General features: G+C 39.9%; 1 protein-coding gene across 5 annotated transcripts in view; it reads right to left on the bottom strand.

Annotated features, from left to right (window-relative positions):
* PBRM1 (polybromo 1) overlaps positions 1–13,329 on the bottom strand; it is a 64,165-nt gene that overhangs the window by 18,156 nt on the left and 32,680 nt on the right. For all 5 annotated transcript variants that reach the window (XM_035547022.2, XM_050712818.1, XM_035547028.2 and 2 more), the window contains 9 exons: positions 12,886–12,991; positions 11,029–11,671; positions 8,281–8,492; positions 4,951–5,136; positions 4,113–4,270; positions 3,264–3,530; positions 1,776–1,921; positions 1,307–1,464; positions 455–638 (listed from right to left, as the gene is read on the bottom strand). In XM_035547022.2, the coding sequence (XP_035402915.1) occupies positions 455–638; positions 1,307–1,464; positions 1,776–1,921; positions 3,264–3,530; positions 4,113–4,270; positions 4,951–5,136; positions 8,281–8,492; positions 11,029–11,671; positions 12,886–12,991 (2,060 nt within the window). The remainder of the gene's footprint in view (positions 1–454; positions 639–1,306; positions 1,465–1,775; positions 1,922–3,263; positions 3,531–4,112; positions 4,271–4,950; positions 5,137–8,280; positions 8,493–11,028; positions 11,672–12,885; positions 12,992–13,329) is intronic.

Below are 13,329 nucleotides of genomic sequence, written 5' to 3'. Positions count from 1 at the left end.
AGTTGGCTGGGAGCAGGCAAAAAGCTGGGAGGGGACACAGCCAGGACAGCTAACCCCAACTGACCAAAGCAGCATTGCCATATCATGTAACATCATAAAAGCTGGGGGGAAAGTTGGAGAAGGGGGGGGGAGAGGGCGAGGGGGTCATTTGAGGCTATGGTATTTGTCTTCCAAAGTAAACATAGCTTGTGCTGATGCCCTGCTTTCAGAAAGTAGCTAAACATCTGCCAGCCAAGATGAAGTAGTGAATTCTTTATTTTGCTTTGCTTCAAAAATTGTACCATCTTTATCTTAACCTGCAAGTTTCTCTTGCTTTTACCCTTCTGATTCTCTCCCCCATGCCTCTGAGGGGAGTGAGGAAGTGGCTGGATGGGGGCTTAGCTGCTAACTGGGTTAATTCACCACAATTCAGAAGAGTGCTCAGGTGACTCCCTTATTCCCATACCATTTTTACCTAAAATAGTATATTTCATCATCGACAACTTTTGCAGAAAGTGAAAACCTCTTGAGCCCCTTAAATTTCTTCATTTGTTTATCACTTTCATTGTAGCGGCTCTCACAAAGAAAAACATCATTTTCAGAAATTTCTGTTGGCCTGCAGGAGAGGAAGTCCTTGAACGACAGAACAGCACACTTTCCTGCAGAAATGAAACGAGCTGGTTAAGAAGGCAACCACATTTGCGGACATTTTACAAAAAGTCTGGAAACTCACATTTTTGCTGGTCACATAAGTATCAACGCAGCACTTAGATCAACTACAGAAAATACATCAATTGACACCCGTATTAAATAACGTCACTCATGAGAAACCCACAGCAATTGAATGCAGTTTGGATTTCATTTCTTAACTTCTGTTTTTTTGTTCTTTAACAAAAACAATGATCACGAGTCTGTTAATGATATTTAGCACAGCATCTTAACTACAGAATATATGTAGTTAAGACATACAGAAAGTACATAATAGCATCTTATTTTAAAAAAAAATTCAGCTTCCTTCTCGATTGACTTTCCAGTTAACATACTAGAATAATGGATTTTTCTGTTCTCTGACTGCAGAAAATGTTTGCTTTCACTCATGTGTAATTCCCTTATTTTACGAAAGCTTCCTCATCGTGAAAAACCTCACTGCAGGTCCTAGAAACAAGAATGCATAGTAGAAATAGATTGAATAATCTCTCCTCATTCGCTCAGTATGAATTTGGAGTCAAGCCAACTCGTCACTAGAAATCACTTCAGTTTTCTGTTCTTTTTTTTTAAATGTACAGAATGAGAATCTCCCATTGGATTTAAAGCTGTTAATAATTACCCAAAATGCAAGTCATAGGACAGGTCTCCTCCAAGTTACTTAAAAACACTTCCTTCTTGTAGAACATTTTAGTTGGTTCATGTTCAGTTTCTTCAGGATGGATAAAGATTGGACCAAAGAAATATGCAGCTCCATCTCGCACCCACATCTTTTCAATTCTAGAAAGAAAAACAAACCACTGACATAAATGAAAGGCCATCCTTCCTAATGAGTCAGTTGGACATACTGACTTGTTCAGGAAGACTGTGGGTATGGAATGAGTAAAAAAGTACAGCCTATTCCAATTGTACTACCGTCACTTTTTTAAAACCAGGCTGATAAACTTCCACCTCAGCTTATTAGGAACTTCTAACTTCTAGTTCCATTCAGGAGATTTTCTCCCATCCTCCTTCATACTTGTTGCAATAAGACAGTCTTTTGTCCAAGGTATTTTTATAGACACAATCTGCAAAAATGAAGTTGCACCTACCTTCCTACCCGAGGTCGCACTAACCCATGCGATTTTATGAAGACACAGTCTCCGACCTTAAGCCACATATCATTATAACAGAGCTGTTCAAAGTAATGACAACCAGGTTCTCCATTGGACATTTCTACTGGAACATCTTCTTTGTCCTGCAGAAGAATACACACTTAGAAACTTGTGGAGGAAGGAAAACCAAACACATGAAGTGATGCCACGTGCAAGTAAAACAGACTTTTCTTTATATCACCAATAATAGGCAAATAGCAAAAAGACCTGTAAACGCAAAAAATGAGGGGCCTTAGAATTTAAAAATGAAATATACAAGCCACAGATATCCTCCAAGTATGGTGCAAGCCTTCCTATTTCGCAATCAAAGCTGTAATTTTTCCAGCAATTCCCAGATCCTTTTTTGTTCTATTGCTTCAAATTTATTGACTTTGAAGCCTCATCTGCCTATTTTGACGGCTTGTTATAAAGCACTGCAGAAACTTTAGAAGGCAAGAATAAGTATTTGGCCAAGCTAAGATACATAAAAATTTAATAATTCATCTCTCATACACAATAATATGACTACTCCATATATATATTGAGTACAAAAATCACACAATTTGTTATATTTCTTACTTTTTAGTTAAAACTCATTGCCTCAATTGACCTTTTAGTTCAGATTACAGAAAGCCATTGAAAACGTAGGATATCCCCCTCAATGTGTGGCAGGAAAAGATCTCACAAGTTTTCCTTCTCTTGGTAGAAAGAATTCCTTCCTTTGTCATGATGCAGTACTATATACTAAGCGTCTGATTAAAACTGACAATGAGTGTGCTCGGTTTTCTACTCTGAGGTTCTGTTAAAAGTACTCAGAATGTAAGTAGAGTTATGACTAAAATTATTTTATATAAATTTAATTACATTTATTGCAATTAAATGTATTTAAATAAATCAATTTATCTTATAACTCTAAACACAATAAAAAACATTTTGCCTAGTAGGTTGGCCAGAAATATTTTTACGCATTTTGAAAATAAACTGTTCAGTTATTAACCATAAGTAGGTCACAAAGAATATTATATTATGTATTGCTTGCTGCTGCCTAGCTACTGACAATTTTACTGAAACACTACGTAATAAAGCATCTCTGTGAGCTAAAATCAGACTTTTAGCCCCACTGATACTCTAGGATTACAACAAACTTTTCAGTTGAAATGTAATTTTTTTCTAGAGCAGCAAAGAAAAAAAAAACAAACAATCCTTAACATGATCACAAGAAAACATTTGTAAAACTTAGCACACAGGTACACATTTCATTTTTTGTTTACTCTATGAATGTTTTGTTTCTATCTACGTACTTTATGTATAATAATTTATAACAAATATTGTATTTATCTATTTTTGTGTCTGGATGTGTCCGTGAAACCTTGGTCCTGACGGCTCACATTTCGTCATTCTTTATCTGTCAAACACACCAAATGCTCATCTTATTATCTTGCATACCTTTTCAAGATGAAGGATACTTTCTCCCACCTTACTGTCCTCTAATGTTTCAGATTGTTTCTCCTCCTCTGCTTTGTCTGTATTAGCAAACACAGAAGCAACACGGACCACAGGGAGGGGCACATCTCGTGGGACAAATCTTACAGAGCTTACAGGCATAGTCCACAGTTTAATTTTTTTGAAAGATTTTGTCTTTGCAGAATAACGTGACTCACATACATAGACATCCTCATCTCTAAAGTTTTCAGGACACAGTTTAAAGTACTCCTGCAGAATGAAGAGAATTACATTTTTAGATGAAATATTTCAGCAATATATCCACCTCCCCAAACCCCCACCAAAGACATGGTGGGCTCCCTCTGACACGCCCCATTTTTTTCTGTGCATTTATCAGAAACATTTTTAGACTGATGAAGTCTCTCTGCTGACTTTTTCTTTTAGAGTTTGACAAGAAAAATGTGGAATCAAACTTGGGACAGAGAGGAAAGACTTTATCCTCTTTCCAGTACTCCACACTGCTTAAGCTTCCCTCAGCCCTAAACCTACATGGTTTTATGGCAACCTTTAAGAAATTACCTGCAATTTTTCTACTATATGCTCTGAAAAAACGCATTAGCTAAGTATTTAATAAATAAACGATTCTATAAAGCAGCCAGCATTGGAAATCATCATCACTTGGATGAACTACGAAGCTCATGAAGCAAATGAAGACTACATATAGAACATAAGAACAAGTCCTTTTTTATGTGTGTTAGTAGAATGCATACAACTTATAATATCTACACCTCTTCAAAAAAATAGCATAGAGAATATTAGTTGTTTAACACATTAGTCCAAAGAGTTTCTCACCTTAACGAACATGACCACGCATTTGCCCAAAATTTTGCTAACTGGAACTTTATTGTAATAGTCACTTTTAAAAACCTCTTTCTCCAAGAACTTCCGTGTTGCAAGATGAAATGTTTCATTTGGTCGATAAAACCAACAGCCATACAGCCATTTCTCTCCTTAAAAAAAAAAAAAGACAAAAAAGGGGAGGGGAGAAAGGAAAAGATCTAAAAAGGTGTATTCTCTAGTGCACAAATAAGCAAAACCAACTACAGATTGTTTTATTTATCAAATAGCCACATAGTAATTTATACAGAGAGCAAACTTTACTTGTTTAAAACAGGAAAAGATTCCTTGACTGTTTCAGGTGAGGAAAACTAGATTACTTAGAAATCCTGCAAACTGCCTTTTTTCCAAGGAAACCAGTTCCTTCTCTATTTTGATGATTCAGGTTCTGCAGAACCAAATGTCTATGGGAAACACAGTCTGCAACTTACTTATAAATCTTCAAATGGCTTCCAACATTTGCAGTTAAATGCACCCAACTTTGGTTCAGAAATTTCTATTAGCATAGAAAAAGATGCTCATTCCACATTCCACTCATTCAAAGAGCCTATTCTTTGGGATGCTTACAATTTAGGGGTGGGTAGTGAAGAAGAACAACAAAGCATGTGTTGATCCAAGAACTTTAGGTTAGTAAAGTTCTTTCAGGACAAAGCAACTCAGAAACAATCAACAATACTCATCAGTCCACGCAGAATTTTGCAAATGCAATGATTAACATCTACACAGACAGGGCTCAGATTTGAAGATGTAAGAAGTTTCACTGTTTGTCTTTCTATACCAAAGGCATCCTTACCAGCAGAATCTTCCCACAGCCTCTCAATACAGACTATGTGAGGTTGCAAGTTGGCTTCAGCAGGCTCCACATAGACATAATCTCCTACATGGTACATGCTGTTCTTGAAGCTGCAATCCTGGCTGTAGGTCCGATGCAAACTTGACAATCCAGCTGAGCCAGAGGAATCTTCACTCTTTTCAGCTTCTGTTTTCAAGAACAAGGGAAATAGACCTGAGTAATGCCCTATTAACCATGATTTCTGATGTGTATGCCTTTACCCTTTGCTTAGTGCTGGATAACTCACTCGTCTGTGACGAACAATAAAAGACTTTGCATTGAATGCAGGCTTAAAGCATGTACTCAGATAGGTAGTGAAAGTGTCAGCCTGCTTTAAGTACACATTTTAACTTTCAGTAACTTGTGGCCATAGCCATTGAGTCTCTCCTAGAGGAGCAAAAGGACACTAGAAACAAACTATCAACTTTTTAATCATTCATGTAACACTCTTCATTAATTGAGTCACAGAAGTTTTGTTTAGTCAATTACTTTAAAACAGTAATTACTACTATTTGCACATAAAACAGTATTTTTGTTAGTAGTGTTGAGCATAATGCATATGCAAGTGCAGTTAAAAACAAAGAAAAGGAAGACAGCTGCAAGCCAGTGCATTACCACATGTTCACAGAATCACAGAATCATTTAGGTTGGAAGAGACCTCCAAGATCATCTAGTCCAACCTCTGACCTAACACTAACAAGTCCTCCACTAAACCATATCACTAAGCTCTAAACGTCTTTTAAAGACCTCCAGGGATGGTGACTCAACCACTTCCCTGGGCAGCCCATTCCAATGCCTAACAACCCTTTCAGTAAAGAAGTTCTTCCTAATATCCAACCTAAACCTCCCCTGGCACAACTTTAGCCCATTCCCCATCTTCCTATCACCGGGCACATGGGAGAACAGACCAACCCCCACCTCACTACAGCCTCCTTTAAGGTACCTGTAGAGTGCGATAAGGTCGCCCCTGAGCCTCATCTTCTCCAGACTGAACAACCCCGGCTCCCTCAGCCACTCCCCGTAAGACTTGTTCTCCAGACCCCTCACCAGCTTCGTTGCCCTTCTCTGGGCTCGCTCGAGCACCTCCATGTCCTTGTAGCGAGGGGCCCAAAACTGAACACAGTAATCAAGGTGCGGCCTCACCAGAGCAGAGTACAGGGGCACAATCACTTCCCTAGACCTGCTGGCCACACTGTTTCTGATACAAGCCAGGATGCTGTTGGCCTTCTTGGCCACCTGAGCACACTGCTGGCTCATATTCAGCTGCCTATCAACCAATACTCCCAGGTCCTTCTCTGCCAGGCAGCTTTCTAACCACTCATCTCCCAGCCTGTAGCGCTGCTTGGGGTTGTTGCACCCCAGGTGCAGGACCCAGCGCTTGGCCTTGTTGAACTTCATACCTCAGCCCATCGGTCCAGCCTATCCAGATCCTCCTGCAGAGCCTTCCTACCCTTGAGCAGATCGACACGCACCTAACTTGGTGTTGTCTGCAAAGTCACTGAGGGTGCACTGAATCCCCTCATCCAGATCATCAATAAAGATATTAAAGAGAACTGCCCCTAGTACTGAGCCCTGGGGGACTCCACTAGTGACCGGCCTCCAACTGGATTTAACTCCACTCACAGTGACTCTTTGGGCCCGGCTGCCCAGCCAGTTTCTAACCCAACGAAGCGTACGCCAGTCCAAGCCAAGAGCAGCCAGTTACTTGAGGAGAATGCTGTGGGGAACTGTGCCAAAAGCCTTACTGAAGTCAAGGTAGACCATATCCACAGCCCTTCCCTCATCCACTAAGCATGTCACTTTGTCATAGAAGGAGATCAGGTTCGTCAAGCAGGACTTGCCTTTCATAAACCCATGCTGACTGGGCCTGATCGCCTGGTTGCCTGACCTGCAAGTGCCGCATGATGACACTCCCACCAGGATGCCTGCCTTGTTGGCCTTCCCACTGATCCTAACCCACAGGGACTTAACCTTAGCATTCCCAGCCTCGAGTTCTGCATCATCAAAATACTCTCTAATATAGAGAGACACACCGCCACCCCTTCTGTGCTGCCTGTCCCTTCTGAAGAGCCTATAGCCTATGTTAGCAATGCTTTTTGGCTATCAATGTAGTGTCAATGTTTAACGCACTGCATGCACTGTTCTTTATGGCAGTAACACCACAATCCTGCAGCTGTGAATTGGGAACCCAGTGTACTAGGTGCCAGTCACAGAACAAAAAGAAGAGATCCTCCTTCCTTTCTGTTTCTAAACGGCCAATGCAGAAGTGCCACATGATAGCTGACGCCTCCTCTGACACTTCCAGTGTGACTGAAAGGTTTAAGTGTGTTTTGTGCTATGCCAGACTCCTTTCTGCTGCTGAAGGTTGGGAACCACTTCTTCAGAGGAGTTTTACTGAACCCTTCAGGCAAGGGAAGAGGAACATGCTGACAGCACTGAGCTCAGAAGCCTACAGAAAGGCACTTTCTGCTTTCTTTGGGGTTTTCAGCTATCACAGGAAGACAGAAAAAGCACATCGCAGCTGTTGTCCCCTTACAGTACTGAGCCTGGTTGGAGCAACCAGCTGACTGCTGCTGACCTTGGTGCCACATGTAAAGACAAACCATGTCAGAAAGAGGACAAAGAGCTAACAGCTTTGTTCCTATCTATGGAAAGGAACAATTAGAGAGCTTTATTCATTCCCCTTGACATACTCCACAACCATTATATGCACAGTAACAGTCAGGAAATGTGAAACAAAAAGGGCCTTCATATTAGGTTTTTTACCCTACAAAATGTTGAAAGCCTGCTCCTCTTCACACTCACAGCAGCCAAGTAAGAAATGCAAAAGGCTTACTTTGATACCATTTCTTCAGCAGTGTTAAAAATGTGATCAGAGATAATACCTTCAGCACATCAAGGAAAGTGGTATTTGCCAAAAAAGAAATGACTCAAAGGTCCATTGCAACAACTATTGCTAAGCTTATTATCAAAAGAAAGCCCTAACAAAAAATGTTCTTTTCCTTTGTAACATCTTCGGAATAAGACTACTGGTACCTCAGTATGTTCAAGTGACAAGTTTACACAAGGTTAGTATCTACATGCATCTGTTTTAAAGCCATCTGGACTGGCTGATAAGGATCAATATAAAATACATCTCTCATAACCTTAAAATACAAGGCTCTTTGTGGAGAACCAGAGAGACTATTAAGGTCCCTTCAGTAAACAAAGCTGCAGCAACAGCAGAGCATACACAATACACATCAGTATATTTCTCAATACCTTTAATATTAATGAACAGAAAATAATTACCTCTCTTCTCCTCCTCTCTCTTGAGCTTATCCTCCTCTATTTCTTTGGGCAGCTTTTCCTTCTTTTCTTTTTCTACATCATTGTGAAGGTGCTTGGTGGTATAGCTGAGAGCAGGTGACAGAAGAATCTCTCCATTTTTACAAAGTTCATCTCGAATTTTAATGAAGAACTGCTGAAGTTCAACCGCATCCTCGTAAATCTCTGAATCAGTCCTGTACAAACATAGGTACAATACAACATGGCAGAAACATAATTTGTGCACAAACAAAATCCTAAACACACACCATTGTCCACCATACTTTGTGATAAAACTCCTATTTAAACAAATAATGCTTTTTTTATATCATGCTTTACCATGCTACTCTATGGACTTTTTGTAAAACGATCTCTACCACAGATACTTTCAGCATCTAACCTGGCTGCTAGCTTAAAACTGAAAGGGTAAGCCTAGAAGGCTAAACTTTGCTTGTCACTGCCTGTCCTTCACTTAAAAAAAGGTATTTACAAAATGAAAATTAAAAAATTAAGTGCAACTAGTGCTACTTTTCAAATTCATGGAATCATAGAATGGCCTGGGTTGAAAAGGACCTTAAAGATCAGCTGGTTTCAACCCCCCTGCTCTGGGCAGGGTTGCCAACCACTAGAGCAGGCTGCCCAGAGCCACATACAGCCTGGCCTTGAATGCCTCCAGGGATGGGGCATCCACAACCTCCCTGGGCAACCTGTTCCAGTGCCTCACCACCCTCTGAGTGGAAAACGTCCTCCTAATATCTAACCTAAATCTCCTGTCTTAGTTTAAAACCATTCCCCCTTGTCCTAACACTATCAACACACGTAAACAGGCGTTCCCCCCTCCTGTTTATACGCTCCCTTCAAGTACTGGAAGGCCACAATGAGGTCTCCTCGGAGCCTTCTCTTCTCCATGCTAAATGAGCCCAGTTCCCTCAACCTTTCTGCACAGGAGAGGTGCTCCAGCCCTCTGATCACATTAGTGGCCAAATTCAAGTAGCAGTCTAACTGGTGTTTGAGTTAGAGTTCTCCATATGGCAAGAAAAACTATTTTTAGAGCGAAGGAGATTGTGAGCCTGTTTACATGTCCTGGAAAATGAAACAGTGTCAATATCAATGATATTCTGCAACCCAAGAGAACAGTTTCCAATCAAATACCACTGCGCAGTCATGGGCTGTTTTTACCTGAAGAGGTGCTTCGCTAAAAATGGCCATGGCCTTCTCTGAAAGCTTTCCAGATACAAAACTTAAAATCTCTGTGAAGGTGAGGCAAAAGGCACATTAGAGCAATCACCACTACCAGCCTGCTTGATGGCTACTCAGATATACCTCCTGATTTAGAGGATCATCTAATAATCCACCACTAGGTGGAAAACTAACAGAGGGAGTTTGCAACAGAAAGTACTGCCGGTCTCTTTAACAAAATGTGAAAGCAAAAAGAACACAAAATTACTTGACATAACCCAGGTAAACAGGTTCTGTCAGCTCACAAGGAAATTGCCAGAAAACATCAGGGAAATTGCATGTTAGGTCAGTCACTCTCCTTCAGAGTCTGCCTCCATCCTTTTCCAGTACAGTAAAACAGAGGTAACTTGCTCCCATAATTCTTGCCCTCATTCGCTCTAGAAAAGGCCTCCCACATTTCTACCCAAGACTTCCCTGATAAAAAAAACAACAATGAAATCTTTCCTGGAAGCAGATTTATCATGCTAGTGTAGGATTTTATCCTGCATGTGCAACATGTAAAACCATCTCATGTGGACCTACTAAGTAGTGTTAATGTCGCACAGGTGCAAAAACACTGACTATGCCAACATTCACAAGCAGTTTTGATCTGGCTGCAGCACATCCAGGAACCCTTAGCAAATACCTAACCTTCTAAAACATAATTTCAAAAGCAAAAAACAAACAAAAAAAGACACCCATATAAGCAAGCGAAGCAAACCAGAACAAAACCCAAAAGAGAATGCTTCCAAGAAAATCATGATGTGTTTTAATCAAAACTGAATGAGGCACACTGCCTACTACCAATGGGATACGTGATGCCCACCAAAACTTCACTTTACCAATAGATTTCTGTGCTTACTCATAACAAGCGGCACCACAGACAGCCACGCTCCAGCTGCTAGTCTGCTGTCAGTTTGTTTGATAGTTTACCTGAAAGCAGTATTTCTGTATATACCAGTCCTGAAATAGCAGAAAAATGAAAGCTAACTGCTTGAGACCAAAACTACTTGCCACTGGCCCTCCTCTACAGTCTGTTCACTTCCTATGATTACTTCTGAGAACTTAAGTAATAATAGTAATATTAACAATACTGACTTTCCTAATTCAAGATAGACACTGCAAGAAGTTTTAAGTGCTCATAGCTTTCGCACAATGTTACAACTCACGCAACTATGATTGCTCTAGAAGAGTGACCTGCTAGTCAAGCAATTGAAGAAGAGCTCTTCCTCTTTGTTTTTTCAATTTATAAGTTAGCACAAACCTGGTTTTCATGAGGTATGCCTTTGGAAGATAAACATCAAAACTATCCCATTTAAGAAGCCTAAGTCTTTCTTTGTCTATAAATGAAAGCTTACATTCTACTCAAGACATGATTGAGCAGATTGAGCAAAATTTTCTGAACAACCACACCAAGGAAAGCAAACACTTTAAAATACTTCTGTGTTTGTCTAAATTTAACATGCAGAACATGCTGTGAGACAACAGATATCTGAAAAACACGGCTTTGCTCACCTGTTCATCCTTCTTGCCCTCTCCAGTACCTCAAACATATTCTCCTGGAACAAGTCCAGTCTTCTATAGCGATTACTTTCAACATTTTTTCGGATAATATCAAAAGTCAGAGGAGGTTTATTTGGGAAGTTGGGATCAACAGCAGGAATCTCAGCTAAGGAATCACTGTAGCATCTGCCCTCATCATCCTGGTGGCTCATAACAGATACAAAAAGGTTATGGATAAGTTCCTGAATTAACAAAGTGACATTGGGCACATGAGAATCCTCATCTCCTTCTATCTCTCTCCGAGTTTCAAGCAAAACTTTATGTAAGACCAGGGCATCTTTATAAATCAAAGATTCTGGTTCATTGTAGGTGCAAGCGTTATTGAACATCATTACAAAGTCTTCTACCATGGAATCAATATCCTGGTACTTATTGGCCATCATATGACTTCTGATCTTCTCCATGTCAACTGGCTTTTTAATGGTTACGTAATAGTCAGGAAGCTCAGACCTAGATGGCAGCCTCAAGAAGATAGCGCTCAGTCGTCTGCCTCGTTTATCCGTGTAATTCTTAACTGCTTCATAAACTTCATTCAATTTCTGCTGCATTGGAGTCATATATTTCGACTTTTTAGGAGAAATGCCACTTTTTCTACCTAAGCAGACAAAAGAAGAAAAAACATTACAAAAACAGACCTTGAGCACTTTCTTTGTCCATCCCATTCCATTGGAGAGTCACTTACTGAAGAAGCATTTTATGGTATGAGCAGAGAACTCAAAAACATTGAGCCCAATCCAAGTTGCAGCTTCCCTTTTTATTTCTCATATTTGCATGACTTTTTTTTTTTTTAAATGTTATTTTTGGCAAGCACTGAATCACACACTCCTTTGTGGTCCAGCAGGCAAAGGTCTCTTCAGACTTCAGCATGGAAAACATTATCTTTTCCTAACAGTATTAGTAACTCCCTCTAAATTCAGTCTGGTCTTAATACCTCTACGTGCATTTTTCTGTACATCCATTAAAAATCCAGTTTATGCCAAATCAGAGAGGATTACTAGAGGTAAAATGTAAAATAATCCCTCTCATAAGGTTATCAGTCAGATGAGGGTTTGTTTTTTTTTTTTTGATTTATTCAGGGTCTCTGCTACAGCATAGTATCTGCCTCTGAATTCTCTACCACCTGCACTGCACCAAAGAGCTGCGCATTTCTATTTTCAACAATGCCTCAGAAGGACTGTGTGCAGTTATTTGCTGTAACACTTTCTGTGCAGTTTTAATCTTTTCAGTTTACTACGTTCTGAACAGGTATTAATAAAGCATAAGGTTTGAGTAGTAGCAAAAGTAGTTTAAAGGCAACAGCTCTAAGAATGGAGATTGTTGCAAACTTTGCTTCTGTGTTTTTCATGGTTTTCAATAATATTCCAGTAAAACCTCCTATTTCCTTCATCATTCTGTGGAAATTCCAGGTATCTGAGCAGGGAAACTAAGCGCTTTACTCAGTTTGAGAAGCATCTTCCTTGTAAGCAATCCCACACTTTACTGAAGTGTTACTGAGCATACAGTGCAGCATCTAACGTTTGGGTAACACCACACGCCTAAATGTCAGATCATTCCAACAGTTCTGAAGTTTTCCTTCTTCATTCTAAGTTGCTTTTCTTAGACAATGCCATATGCATCACCTCAGTTTATAACATGCACATATAAACACCACTGGCGTCACTGTAATTTTGAACACAAAATTCTACTTCGCATGACAGTGTAAATACGCAGGACATATCTTCCATTTTGAAAGGATGAGTCTCTTAAGTTTGTGTTGTTGGGTTTGGTAAGTGTTCAGCTGAAACATGGCAATTTACAAGGCTGCCTTACTTAGCTTTAGTTTAGGGGATGCAACATCATCATCTTCAGGCAGGGGTCCCAGTTCTTTCCTTTTTTCTTTAAGGATCTTTTCCAGCATATGGGCATCGTTGTATACCTATCAATTAGTCAAGTGATAAATAAATAAATAAAAACACACAAGATTTACTACTGTGTTTTCCTCAGACAGTATGAAGTCCCTTCCTGACACACTCTCGTATAAGGTGGTTAACTTTATGGCAACAATTCCTATTGTCTCAGGGGGTTGAGATTTGGTCAAATACAGACCTTAATGACGAGTTTAGAACTAGTCTCCTCAAAACATCTAGATGTTATTTTGAAGATCTTGAAGGCAAAACCAACTACTCAATTAAAAAGAATGTACTAATTCTCAAATATACACCTTCAACACACATGGAGCTAAGCAGAACTGGTAAATACAAATCAGTGAAACAT

This window comes from Cygnus atratus, chromosome 10, assembly GCF_013377495.2.
Source record: "Cygnus atratus isolate AKBS03 ecotype Queensland, Australia chromosome 10, CAtr_DNAZoo_HiC_assembly, whole genome shotgun sequence".
Lineage (NCBI taxonomy): Eukaryota > Metazoa > Chordata > Aves > Anseriformes > Anatidae > Cygnus > Cygnus atratus.
The sequence above is the reverse complement of the archived record's forward strand: the minus strand, read 5'-3'. Positions and strand labels throughout refer to the sequence as shown.